At 38.5% G+C, this 13,754-nt stretch overlaps 2 protein-coding genes across 4 annotated transcripts; one reads left to right on the forward strand and one right to left on the reverse strand.

The window, feature by feature from the left end:
- The first annotated feature begins 76 nt into the window (after positions 1-76).
- LOC132149501 (very-long-chain enoyl-CoA reductase-like) lies at positions 77-5,968 on the forward strand. Its single transcript, XM_059558808.1, has 11 exons — positions 77-613; positions 970-1,021; positions 1,163-1,207; positions 1,747-1,850; positions 3,547-3,662; positions 3,800-3,905; positions 4,306-4,378; positions 4,460-4,503; positions 4,584-4,641; positions 4,734-4,822; positions 5,460-5,968. Exons 1-11 carry the CDS (start codon positions 449-451, stop codon positions 5,631-5,633), a joined length of 1,026 nt encoding a protein of 341 aa, XP_059414791.1. The 5' UTR covers positions 77-448; the 3' UTR covers positions 5,634-5,968.
- Positions 5,969-6,253: 285 nt separating this feature from the next.
- Positions 6,254-13,737, reverse strand: LOC132149500 (polycomb protein SCMH1-like). 3 transcript variants are annotated; one of them, XM_059558805.1, is made up of 7 exons: positions 13,181-13,737; positions 10,731-10,989; positions 9,460-9,587; positions 9,318-9,375; positions 9,145-9,226; positions 8,830-8,944; positions 6,254-6,829 (listed from the first exon to the last, which is right to left on the reverse strand). In XM_059558805.1, the coding sequence occupies exons 1-7, from the start codon at positions 13,577-13,579 to the stop codon at positions 6,677-6,679; spliced, it is 1,194 nt and encodes a 397-aa protein (XP_059414788.1). In that variant the 5' UTR covers positions 13,580-13,737; the 3' UTR covers positions 6,254-6,676. The 3 variants fall into 3 exon arrangements, with proteins under 3 accessions (XP_059414788.1, XP_059414789.1, XP_059414790.1); XM_059558806.1 differs by having other exon boundaries at positions 13,238-13,731; XM_059558807.1 differs by lacking the exon at positions 13,181-13,737 and adding an exon at positions 12,967-13,092.
- Positions 13,738-13,754: the final 17 nt, after the last annotated feature.

Genomic DNA, 13,754 nt, shown 5'->3' on the forward strand with positions numbered 1-13,754 from the left:
TCTGTCCCTGCTGTACAGATGCACGCTATCCTAACCCTAATTCAAAAAGAGATGGGGTGTGGAGGTAAGAGTCACGTCCAATTGGATTGGTCTGAGTCCCACAAGGTCACGGGGCTGGGATTCAGAAAACAAGGCAAATAAATTTAGCTTCATGAAAAGCCGTGGATTATGTCTTGTGACTCTCAGATTTCGCCTCCAGAGGAATGGTTGTGATGGCCACCCCTCAGGTGTCAAGAGGTGGGAGATATTTCAATCACACTGCACTCACTCACACCAGCCTTTTCTGGAGACCCTCCGGCTGCACTGCATTCAACGGAGAGTTGGATATTGGATTTATTATTAAGAACTGAGGCTTGAGGACTTGGGAGTGATGTGTGGGGTGTAAATGAGACCTTTGAACTACGGACTAAACACAGGATTCAGTGTGCAATAAGTTGGAAGAAGTGTCATGGATGCATTAGCTTTAGAGGCAAAAGGGGCTAAGAGTGAAAGTGCAGCACCTGCACCCCCTAAACCCAGACCAAAACCCCCGAAAAAACCAAAACGGATTGTTTACTTTGAGGTGGAGATACTAGACATCAAAACCCAGGAAAAACTACTGCTTCTGGATAAGGTATGTGCTTTTTAATGTGTTACAATGGACAAACCGTTACTAGCAAGTTGTGTCCCTGCTAGAAAAAAATACACCAGCTGAAACCAGCCTAAGCTTGTCGGTTTGCAGGCTGGCTTTAGTGGGGTTTTAACAATTTCTTCCAACTTAAACCAGCTTAGACCAGCCAAACAGCTAATGCTGTTTCTAACTTTTGTTTTCATGACTTTCATTGCTGTCTTTATTAAAAACAGTATATTCAAGATCAAGATTCAAGATAGATATATATATATATTGCATTTGTATATTGTGCATTTACATATTTATGTATAATTGTGAATCAGAATGTGGATATTTAGCAGCTGTCTATCTTTCTGCAGGTAGAGCCAACAGCCACTATTTTGGACATTAAGTCTATGTTCCACAAATCAAGTAAGTTTTGCTCGGTGCTGAAGAAGCTATGAAACCGTAAAGCCTTTCTTTAAATAGCTTTCTACAAGGACGATGATAAGTTGATGACATTGAAATAATGGTTTTAGCAAAGTCTTACATGTCAGGCTTCATTTTTCACAGATCCACACTGGTATCCTGCCAGACAGTCTTTACGCCTGGACCCAAGTGAGTACATCTGCTTTATAACGGTTGTTAAAAACGTATCTGACATACTAACAAGCATGACATACCTTAAAATGAGTAACAAATTAATAATTTGTTAATGTTGTTTAATTACAACATAACATTGAAACAAGTGACTTGCGTTAGTATATATTTATTTTATTATAAATGTTATTATTTTATTATTATATATATATATTTTTAAATATCATATTACATAATATCGAAACTAGTGGCATGCATTGTAACATTTGTTATTTATTGTATTTCAAAGCATTTCACAAAAAAAAAAATGTTTGTTTGGTTTCAACATATTTCAACGTTATTCAAAATGAATATAAAAAGTATCTGGACACAACGGTTGTCAAACATTGAAGAATCGTGCTCATAGTTAATGAGATGAACTACATATTCATACTGCTGATCTGAAATTGTAGCAAAAAAAGTTCAGACAAGTGCAATAAGTTGGCGTCCATTTCCTCATTCAAGCCACTGTAAATGCAAAGAGAAAGTTAATGGTTGTGCTATATTGGTGATTTCAGAAGTAAAACCCTTAAGAGATGAGGAAATCCTTCAAGAGCTCCCTGTAGGAACCACCGCAACCTTCTACTTCAGAGACCTGGGAGCCCAGATCTCCTGGGGAACTGTGAGTGTTTTGCCAAACACATGAATAACAACGGAAACACATGCAATCATCACATATAGTAGCAGCTCTCTACCTTTTTGACTCCAAGGCCTCTTGGAGACTCTCACATCTGTGCAATTAGTAGCATTTAACAATGGCTTTGAAGGTTCCTCGTCAGAATTTAGCTTCAGTATTCTAATCTTTGTCTAATCTTTCACTGGTATGTTTTAGGGAGTTTGTTTCGGCTGATGTGTGCACAGTCCTCTGGTTCAGTTTTCTCTCACCTTCCCATCACTCAATCCTCTTTCTCAGAACATGTAATCTCTCTGGCACCATTTCCCCACAGGTGTTGATCCCGTTCACTTTCTGCATGCGTAGCCCCTCTGCCCACTCCTGTCCTGACTCCCACGGAGCTGGGATGATGACAGCACATGAGAGGCATGTTCTATAAAATCATAAATTTAACGGTAAAGACTGTAAAATTGTTACAGCAAAAACCTGTTGGTTAACTGTAAGTTCCCTTACTATATACAGTCCAAATCTGTGCTATTTCTAACAAGTTTCATGTTATTTTACAGTAAAATATTGTTAAATCTTTAGTGTTTAGAAATGAAAAAGAACAAGACATCTAAAAAAAACATAAACTGACATTCCTAGAAATCCCTGTGTGACACATTTGAAGGTTTTTCATTGAAATTAGTGTTTTGTTATCAGTTATGTATACACTGTAAAAAATGACTGTGAATTTAACTGTAAAGATGCTACAGTAAAAACCTGTTAAATGGTTAATTCCCCTACTATTTACGGTAAAAAAAACTGTATTGGACATTACATGTAATTTTACGGTAGTATACCATTTTTGTGGAAAAAGACCATATAATTTACAGTGAATAACCGTAAACTGACATTCCCAGGACTCCCTGCATTACATTTAAAATGTTATGTTTTTTTGTTGAAATAACTTTTATGTTGTAATGTTGTTAAATGAATGTTTATTGCATTATTTCAGTTTCATGCATATAACCATGATGGTTTACAGTGTTTGTGTGAATGACACTGTGCACCTTTACGTTGTTATTTAAACGCTGCTTGCGATGTGCTTTGATTCATCATGTGATTTTCTCATCACCTCCAGCATTTGGTGGTTATCAGTGTATTACAAAGTTACTTGTACTTAAGTACTTAAATAAGTTGGTATATTAACATTGTATAATTTAATGAAATTACGGTATTCAACTGTAAATTTAAGTTAAAACCATAAAACCTAAAATGTTGCTACGGTAGCTTTTTACAGTAAAATTCTGGCAACCACAGCAGCCGTTTGTTTTTTTATCGTACATTTTACGGAATTTTCTTTACAGTGTATATTTAGGGTTTTATGTTACATCATATGCTGTTAAATTAATGTTTGTTGCATTATTTTAGCATCATGTTTATTATCATGATGGTGTTTTGTGTGTTTGATAATGTGTGTGTCTTCTATATCTTGTGAAAAGCTACTTGTGTGATGAAATTTGATTCAACATGTGGCCTTTTCTTTAGGTGTTCTTTAGATATTTCTGTGTATTTAAGGTAGTTAGTAGAATAAGGTAGTATAGAATATTCAATTTTCACCATCCAGTCACTGGATAAAATCAAGTAGTGATCTACATTTTTCTTCCTGAAGATCCTGTTTCACATCCAGAGTTAAAATGTGTTTGTGAATGTGTGTATGCAGGTGTTCCTAATCGAGTGCATTGGACCACTTGTCATATATCTGCTGTTTTATTTTCGACTGCCTTTAATCTACGCTCCCAAGTACGAGTTCACCGCCAGCAAGCATTCGGTTGTGCAGTAAGTATCATAAAGAACACTGCTATCAGATCAACCAAGACACTGGCCCAGAAGGATTTTGGGAATTGTTGAAAAGCATTTGATGGATGTCTAGGAATAAAATTAGATTTAATCTGGTATTAAACTGTTCTTCACAGTATTGCCTGTGTGTGTCATTCCTTCCACTACATGAAGCGAATCTTGGAGACGTTGTTCATCCATCGCTTCTCCCACGGCACCATGCCACTGCGCAACATTTTTAAAGTGAGAACGCCTCGCAAGTGTGTGTTTTATTTATATGAATATACATACCTTTCAAAAGTTTGGGGTTGGTACAATTTTTTCATGTTTTATTTTTATTATACTAAGAGTATTGATGACTCGTAGATAAATATTATATGCAAAAAATATTCATGGCTACGCCCCAACATTTGTCGTCTACTTAGAAAATTCATCAACAGAGAAAAGAAAACAGCACTCAACAGTTTTTAAGTGGATTTCCAGTGTTGGAGGAAATGTCACTTTATGAAGATTAGATCATGCCTTCAATGCAGTTGATATAAATGCTAAATAAAATTAATAATCATTGAATTTCAATCAAACAGTAATTTTATATATTGCAAACAGGAAGTCTGTAAATCACATGTGATTGTTTCTTCAACAGAACTGTTCCTATCACTGGTGCTTTGCTGCATGGATGGCTTATTACATCAATCACCCACTTTACACACCGCCATGTATATTACATTCATTCATTTCCTTTATTAAACCAGGTTAAAATGTATGTTAAATGGACTGAACTGTCCATTTCTGCGCAGATTATGGGGAGAAGCAGGTGAAGGCAGCGCTGGCAGTCTTTCTAGTAAGCACTTTAACTGCACTGACTCCTCCTGTAGTGTGTCTTCATAGCGTTTTTCACTTACTGATTTCTTATTTTTGCAGTTCTGTCAGCTTGGCAGCTTCTCGATTCACATGGCTCTGCGTAATCTCAAACTACCTGGTAAGATCTGTAAAATAAATCACAAATATCGAATCAGCCATTCTGGTTTTGTTCATGAAATGCATCAAATTGCTCCTTTTTTTAATGCGAAGGTTGTAAGATTAAGAAGATTCCTTATCCAACCAAGAATCCTTTTACATGGATGTTTGCACTCGTTTCATGCCCAAATTACACATATGAGGTGAGACTCATGAGTGGTTGCATTATGAGTGATTTCATGTCTTTATAGAGTTTTGCACTGATTATGTATTTTTGTAGGCCAACCCTTGAGTTGACATCTGTCTAATTCTGTCTTTCTTTAAAAAAAAAAAAAAACAGGGATTTTTCCATTGGCTTTTGGATTACTGTGGAAACTATGCTCAGTGACCAACAAAAGTGCATGATTCTTGCACATTTTGTTCATCATGATATTCCTCACAAATTGAATTTTTTTAATTACATTTAAAGCTCAAATGCAGCAGGCAGAAGAAAAAAAAGCTAAACACAGACTATAAATTCACTGCAGCATGGTCACTTCAGCATCACCGCTATTAAAACGAATAAGTCTTTATAATTTGGTGAAAACAAGCAATCCAAGATACGTAGATGAGTTTGTTTCTTCATTAAAATGATAAGCCATTGGGACACTGGAACCAGAAGAGCTCAAATTCAAACTCATTTCCAGATTTTGGCCTACAAAAATAGGTCCTCCCTGCAGCAGTCTGCAGAGCTCCTTGGCAAATGTGTGTCCTGTGTGAACAGATAATGCGGACCTCTACTGGTCACATTGAGTAAATAACAGACACTAAAGGTGCACTGTGCTTGCTGTACTTCTGTAGCTGGGATCTTGGCTCGGATTCACACTCATGACCCAGTGTGTCCCCGTGTTGTTCTTCACTGTGGTGGGCTTCATACAGATGACCGTTTGGGCCAAAGGAAAGCATCGCAGCTACCTGAAGGAGTTCAAAGAGTATCCCACACTGCGCTCCCCAATCCTACCATTCATCCTGTAGCAGGAAAATACAACACTAGAAATAAGGTCAACAGAACAAACATAAGTCAGTGTTTTACTAGTTTGTGTATATAATAAATATATAGCAAGTCTTAATATATTTTAATGAATTAAATAACCATAGTACATTATGATACTGTAATGCATTCTATTTTATTAATAATAATAATAATAAAAAAATGTTTTATTGTTAATTTACAAGAATACAGAAAATGGTTCAAATTTATGGAAATAAAAAGATATACAATTAGCAGAAAAAGTACTACAACCTAGAAATAAAAAGTGACTCTTTTTGTCAGAGAGCTTCAGTCTTGGTGAGATGTGAATTAAAGGGCAATTATGCTCTTTTGAGGTAAACATAACACACTCTGTTTTTCTTTTCTTCGATGAAATGACTAAAGCAAATTTGTATGTAGCAGATATCCTGACTGATGCATGCATCGAACTTGTCAATGTGCATACATTTATGGTAAGCTTTTATGATATTGGCTTGGAGGAATCTAATGAAACTTATTATATTTTCTCATATATATATTATACTGAGTTACATCAGTAATTGGCTTCATATCTCTGCTTGGCAGGCAAAATGCATGACAGAAAAGATTGATGCCACAAATGCAGTTTCAGATTCTGAAACTGGAATTTATTTCCTAACATTGCATGTTCATTTTAAGACTGCTGTAAAACATTGCGGAACATCGAACATTTAATTGGACAAGAACAAGGTTTATATAATATTGCGACACTGTAAATCATATCTGACAAAAACAGAAGGAAAACACACTGGTGAATGAAAAGCTCCACCGTAGAAATAAAAAAATAACACTTCTACTGAGACGAATGGTCCGTTCAGCCCTGTGACGGATGGATAGAAGGACAGACTGCAGGGCTGAATCATGCGGCATGTCCTCACACGGAAGAAGAGAAGATAAACTGAGGAGCATTGTGCAAATCAAGTCTTAAAGAGTTAACGTGTCTCCTCATTTTGTGGCCAGCGCTCAGAGCCAGGAGAATTTCAGTCTGTTTTCGCTGAAAACACCAGCACTATGAGAAGAGACGGCTGTCGTCCTGAAAGTGGCTTCTCTGCAGTACCTTCACATGATTCTCGTAGATTTTAAGAGCGGGGCCGAGTCTGATCGACAGACCAGTCAACACGTCACTGCGCTGCATCAGCAGTAAGGACTTCCCATCTATTTCCTGTTGAAAGATATAGAGGTATAAATACTTGTTCTCGGCAAGGACACAAAAAATTGATCAGAAGTGACAGTAAAGACGAAAGATTTCTATTTCAAATAAATGCTGTTCTTTTGAACTTTCTATTCAATGAATGAATATAAAGTAGAACCACCATTTTCATCCTTCATAATAATTGCTTGAGCAACAAAAAAAAGCATATTAGACTGATTTCTGAAGGATCATGTGACCCTGAAGACTGATGATGAAAATTCAGCCTCGCATCACAGGAATTGATTACATTTTTAGGATCATAAGATCCTTAGAGACTAGTTTAAAAAATCTTACCGACCACGAACTTTTGAATAGGAGTGTATAGCTACATACTGTAACTCAACCACTGGGGTACATTTCAGATTTTTTTAGCTAAATTATTCACATAATTATGGTCATACGATTTTAAGTAATGTATATTGTGTTTGAAATCACCATATAGCTTATATTGATCATCTTTTTTGGAGGGAAAAAAAAGTGACCCATTTTGTCAGACAAGTTCCATTTCCAAAAGCTACTCTAAAAGCTCAAGTAGTTGGATTTCCTTGTTTTTGGTGAAAAATATGTCCAGAATAAAGTGATATTTTCATTATCATAATGTGCACAGATGTTTCACTTCTGAGGGGTGCTTGTAATTCCCGTTATTGTATTTGTATTGTTTTCCAATGGTGACTCTTATTGGAGAAATGCTTTTTTATTAGTGGTGCTTGCCGGAGGCAAGGCATCACTATTACTATTCGCCTTGACAAAACTTTGGCGCGCTACTCCTCCCGCAGTTTTTGTCGCAGACCCATGAATGAGGTGTCAAATCGTGCGACTTATTAAGGAGAGGTGTGCTATGACTTTTCTAAGCAATCAGACTTACGATATTCGTACAGCGGGCGAAGAAAATGTGTGAAAATATCCCATAGACTTAACATTGGAAAAATGATCTGACATCATATCTTTGGATCAGAAAGTCGTAGAGGCTTGGAAGAGGGCTCTTTTGACTCAGCCTATCAAGCAGTCCATAAGTAGTGACATAACTTCATATCTATGCCCTAGCAACCACTTTAAGCACCCTAGCAACTGTTTAACAACATATAAAAGCTATATGTCAGCAAAATTACTATATAGAAACACTGGCTCTGGCTTTCTGGAATCAGGCTGGCCAATAGTCTTTAAATATCACCCCATAAACTATATAGCCACACTATAGCAACCATATAGAGCACATTAGCAACCATATAGCAAAATAAAGTACTTATATCTCGGCTCCACAACATCACACAGGCATCATGGGTGGCTACAGGGCGCCGAGTTTTGCCACTGCAAGCACCACTCACATTTTCTTCAGGAAATGTACATTCTAGTTATTATTATTACAGTGTTCCCGCACCTTGAATTCTCACAGATTTTCCATTCATGTGTGACTCCTGAATTAGAATTGTAAAAAAATCACTTACTGGAATTTCATTTGAATATTTCAGAGCGGAGCATAACTATAAAAATACATAGTCACTACAGAAATTACATTCATTTCATGAATTTCCATTACCTTTACCTGGCCTGGAAATAACAATTTAAAACTAGCTGACAATTGTTTTTTCCAGGATAGTGGGAAGCCTAAAAATCAACATAAATAAAAGAAACGTTTTGCACATTATTTTGGCACGAAAATATAAAAATGACATCTTTTGCATTGTAAAATTAAGATTTCATTTTCATTAGGCGAAATCATTTTTATTTTTGTATTTTTTAGGCTTTGGGTTTAAATAAAAAAATAAATAAATAAAGATGTGAAATCGCGGTGCTCCACTAATACTAATACCAATGACTTCAAATTAAAAAAGAAGGATCTGCACTCACTAGTATACTTCGCAATAATTTGTATTTTTTATTATACAAAAAGCACAAATGGCTCATCAGACCTTGGGTTAAACTATGACAAGAACATGCTCGTGACAGGTTGGGTTAACTCCAGGACTAACCTGTGTCCTGAAAGCCAGCGCCTGCTCGGGGAAACCCACAGACGTGAAATAACTGGCCACATCAGCCACGCTCCAAAGCAAAGCGTCCCGCCCGATTTCTCTCTTTACCACATCACTGAGAGTGAACAACAACAGATTAAACCCTCAAAGTCTAAGAGCAACTCAAACTAGACTTTTTTCATATCACATCGACTATAAAGAATCCAATGGACAAAGTTTGACGCCACAGAGATGACACTCTACAACTCTACAAGTCTCTTTTTTCTTTTAATGTTTATTACCAAAGATACAAAGACAAATTTGGCTTTTACTCACTTTCCATTATTCATTCCTCCATTGTCAACATTGTTTCCCTCCACTGTTTCTTCCTCAGTTGTGCTTTTGGTGCACAATTCACCTGTGAAAGCACAGTTTCGAATATAAATGGTAACATCCAATGAGGTCACAGATACAGCGTGAAATTTAAAGAGCACAGGCAGAATCCTCACCCTCCTCAACAGGATCAGACACAGCGTGAGGCCCTCCATCTGACGTCCCCGCCTCGTCCTGATGACAGACAGACACAATATGACACAGAAGAACAGGACAGATGTTGAGCTGTGATTGGAAGCGCAGGGTGGACGTGCTTACCGGTGTGGCTGTGCAGTCTGACAGCAGCGGACCAGGGGTGAGTGTGTGCTCCTCCACCCTCGGCCCCTCCTCGGCCTGAAGAGACGAGAGACAGATGGCCGCTGGCTGCTGCAGGAGCGCCACAGATCCTGTGGGTCACAATGACAGATACCGCCAAATCAAATCTCTGTAGGCTGATGTCATACACATCCACCGACTGTTTTTGCTGAAATCGTGGCTTCTTCGGAAGAAGGTCGGTCATTATCAACAATTACTAAACTCTCCAACTCCTTGACATGCATTGCAATGCTTGAATTTGGCAGAAAATGAATGAAATGAGAACAGGAATTGCAACACACTGAGGGTTGCTTTAATAACTTTTCACTGTCAAAATGTGTTTTTGTACGTTTGTCTCTTCAGACTTCGCACAGCTTCAGTGAGAAAACCATGTATATTCAAGGAAGACAGATTGTTGTGCATCTACTTGCTTATTTTATATAAATATACAAGTGTAGAAGAGCTCCAGAAAACAAATATTTGGTTACACAATCATCATGGAACATCTGGGACAGGGACAATAAGTTACGCTTCAAAGCTCTTTCACAAAAATATATAGATAAGGAGGCCACTGGTAAAACATTTTGAAATATTTTACATTTTAATATACTGCAAAAACAACCATATTTTTAAATGGCCGTTGAGACAAATGGCAAAAAAGCTAATTCAACAATTTGTTGCATTATTTGACAGCTTGCATTTGTCCTATTTCTACAATTTTTACATAAAAAAAAAAAAACTCAACCTGAGGAGGGAGTCAATATTCGTTAATCAAAATTTATAATTCTGAGCCCAAATAAATGAATCACTACGTGTTCACCTGCCCTTCCACTGTTTTGCAGTCAATTGTCTAGTTCTCATAATGCTTGATTTCACCAATAGATATACAAAAGTACAGTATTTTATTTCAAATGAATGCAATAATTTTACATTTCATAAGAACAATATTAGAAAATAAGGGCAGGACCACAATAGATCAACTAATAAATTCTAGAAAAAATAAAAATAATGATAAAAATCCCAATTTACATATCATGTAAAGATTATCAGTGGGTTTTCACTACACAAAGAAATTCAGTCAAATTCTGTCATTTTGGAAAATCAAAGAAAGGTCGGGTGAAATCCTGAAGGGGCTGCTAAACAGCAAAGTTACAATATCTACCACGGGGGAGGATGATACTACACTAACAAGCCAAACCTTGACCCCTTGGATTCACCTGATCTGACTTGAGTACCTGTGTCCTGCTGGGCTGCTGGCTGAATGTGCTCAGGAAGGATGTAAGTGCTGTCGGCATCCTGCCTCAGAGCATCATGGGTAGGCGAGCTCTTGGAGGACGTGGGTGAGGGAACAGGCTGACTGGTGTTACTGCTGGTGATGGGACTCATGCTGATGCCCGAGTCGGCGGTGCTCTGAGCGCACATGGCATCCAGACTGCTCTCATCCCCCTCCTCATCCATGCTGCTGTCCAATCCTGCCGTCGTGGACATCTCGTCCTAAAAAGATCACAGCATTATTATCATCATCATCATTTTTAGACAAGTGCTTTGATCACTGCCAGGACTGCATCAACAACCAATGCAACATGAGGAATCAACAACATGCCATTTGGAACCTTGTTTCTACAGTTCTATGAAACTTTATGTAAATGATCTTATAAAAGTTAATACACTATTTTTATTAATCAAGGATGCATTAAAGTGATCGAAAGTGACAGCAAAAACCTTATGTTATAAAAGATTTATATTTTAAATAAATGCTTTTCCTTTGAATCTTCTATTCAAAGAATCCTGAAAAAAAAATGTATCATGGTTTCCTCAAAAATATGTTATTTAATAACCGTTTTCAACATTAATAATCATAAAAATGGCTCTTGAGCATCAAATCAGCATATTAGATTGATTTCTGAAGGATCATGAGACTGGATGAGAAAATAATATATTTTTGATTAAATAAATGCAGCCTTGGGGACTATAATATTTTTTTTTTCAAAAACATCTACAAAAAAAATAAAATAATAATATTAATAGAAAAACCTTACCCCAAACGTTTGAACGGTAGTGTATAAATAATAATTATATATTGTTTTTAAAATAATACTGAACATTACCCTAATTATAGATTAAAACATCATTACTTTGATTAGAAACGTTATATTTCTACAATTACAAGGTTTAACGTCAGAAGTCCAAAATTGCAAAAATGTAGTGGTTTCAATCTTCTAATTTGGCATAATATTTTTGTGAAATTAACCTGGCATTCAAGTAGTCTTAGTTTTTCACTATTAATGACTGAACACAAGAAGAATGGCTGAGTCAACTATATAATGAAGGCAGATTTTAAATGTTTGATTCTCAAGAGTTGAACTCAGGGCAAGGTTTTACATAAATACCAAGATGATGAGAAGAAGAAAACACCTATTAATTAGCACACATACAGTGGCTTTAAGCGGGACTTCATGGTGAATTAGCAATGCTAGAATGTAGCAGTATTTTACATTTAAACGAACAGACATCGACTACCACACTTTGTGTTTATGTTCAATCGGTCGCACTGCAAAACTGGATCGTCGTCGACTCGAGCTTCAGTATCTGAAGGCCGCGCGCACTGTTTATTCAGACAGAAATTCCTCTTCGTCCGATTTCTTTCTCACGCTTTTAACGCTGGATTCAGTTGGCACGATGGTGTCAGGGACGTTACTAACAGTAGCGAGCACATCGAAATAATGTATTCATACAGAATGAAGGACATTACGGAAAGAGCTCGCTGTACTCGTCTTGGACTCGCGGTTCTCCGGCGGCAGGCATCAGCGCGCGCTAAGAGCGAAGCGGGGGCGGGCTCATGAATATTAAGTTGCGTGAGGAACGTCAGTGCCCTGAGAGTGAAGCGCGCTGAGTTAATGTATATTAATAAGGCACGCCACCGGCGAACTTCACGCAGCGTAGTTAATACTCATGAACCCGCCCCACTTCGCTCCGAGGCGCGCTGCCTGTCTGAGACAAGCGCGTCCCAAAGCAAGCCAACGTTAAACGTGGCTAAAGCCGACATTTTCTCCCTAAAAAAACACCCGAAAACTAACGTTAACCTTTGTTCACGTGTTAACCCGTGATAAATCAGTACGGCAGGTTCACGAGCCCCACTAACGACTTCGTTCGCACTTCGCGTGCACGGACATAAAGGATCATCTAGCAGCCCGTCTAATGACTTGAGCTTCGATGATCCCTATAAATTATCGTATTGGCTCGGTCACGACTCGCACAAGCACAAACAAATAAAATTAAATAAATAATAATAATAAAGATAAAAAAAACTCTCTCGTCAGTAAACAATCACTAATGCAATTGTCTCCAGTGTCGCTCTTTGTGCAAAATGCGTCAGTCGGCTGATCCGTGATGTTTGGGTGACTTTCCCCCGCTGTGCGAAAAGCGAGTTTGGACTCATTGCAGAGGATTTCATCGCGCAACTTGAGTTACCGGACTCATCCAGCGCACACAACAACTCGCTCTGAAAGATTTCGACCTCGCAGATCAAGCGCTTCCATTGTTGGAGCGTTTCCGACGCTCATGAAGGTTCGTGCCGCTCCCCGTCTGCGCCAGTCCGCGCGCGCGCGTCTGTGTGTGCGTGTGCACTTGCTTTTTCATGTTGCATTCGCCTGAACACCTCAACTAGTGATAAAAACACCAATACTTGGACATTTCGCGTCTCGTTTTTCCCGGAGCGCAGCCGTTTGCTCTGTGCACTCACTTCCATGTCCTCCATGTGATCCTCATCCGCGGGACCGAGAGCGCTGTCGCCGGTGCTCCAGTCCGCGAGACAAGGCTGTTTCACCGCACACTTGCTCTGCTCGGGTTTTCTCCTGCCTCGTAGCACCTTTGCCGCGTTGCGATAGGAAACCGAACCTTTATAGTTGACTTTGAGCACCGTCTGCTCCTCTATCAGTTTCTCTAGTTCTGAGCGGGTTCGGTCCCAGTCCGAGCCGTGTCGTCTTTTAACCATTCTGCAAATTCTGTCCAGGTCCGGTCGCGCTTTCCTCGACCTCAGGGAGTCTATGGAGCCCAGGATCCACTCGCGGTACGGCTCAGACATTATTCCTAATGCGCTTCAAGCTTGATAGAGTGGATGAAGTGCGTCAGTGTAGCCTTTTCTACGTGACGCTCGCAGTCTTTCGAGCCGCGGCGCGAGCGCGCTGGAGAGAAAGAGGAAAAAAAACGGAAACATACTGTACGCGTGCGTTGATCACATTGAGCGCTTTTAAGGTGGA

The sequence above is a fragment of the Carassius carassius genome, chromosome 9 (assembly GCF_963082965.1).
Source record: "Carassius carassius chromosome 9, fCarCar2.1, whole genome shotgun sequence".
In the NCBI taxonomy this organism is placed as follows: domain Eukaryota; kingdom Metazoa; phylum Chordata; class Actinopteri; order Cypriniformes; family Cyprinidae; genus Carassius; species Carassius carassius.

What these genes read in the sequence shown, in the direction of transcription:
- LOC132149501 (XM_059558808.1), top strand. Translation starts at nt 449, where the DNA reads ATGGATGCATTAGCTTTAGAGGCAAAAGGGGCTAAGAGTGAAAGTGCA. An exon ending in AACTACTGCTTCTGGATAAG is followed by an intron (nt 614 to 969) that starts GTATGTGCTTTT and finishes ATCTTTCTGCAG; the next exon opens with GTAGAGCCAACAGCCACTAT. An exon ending in GCGTAATCTCAAACTACCTG is followed by an intron (nt 4,642 to 4,733) that starts GTAAGATCTGTA and finishes TTTAATGCGAAG; the next exon opens with GTTGTAAGATTAAGAAGATT.
- LOC132149500 (XM_059558805.1), bottom strand. Translation starts at nt 13,579, where the DNA reads ATGTCTGAGCCGTACCGCGAGTGGATCCTGGGCTCCATAGACTCCCTG. An exon ending in CAGACTGCACAGCCACACCG is followed by an intron (nt 9,376 to 9,459) that starts GTAAGCACGTCC and finishes GTCTGTCATCAG; the next exon opens with GACGAGGCGGGGACGTCAGA. An exon ending in GTCTGATCCTGTTGAGGAGG is followed by an intron (nt 9,227 to 9,317) that starts GTGAGGATTCTG and finishes GTGCTTTCACAG; the next exon opens with GTGAATTGTGCACCAAAAGC.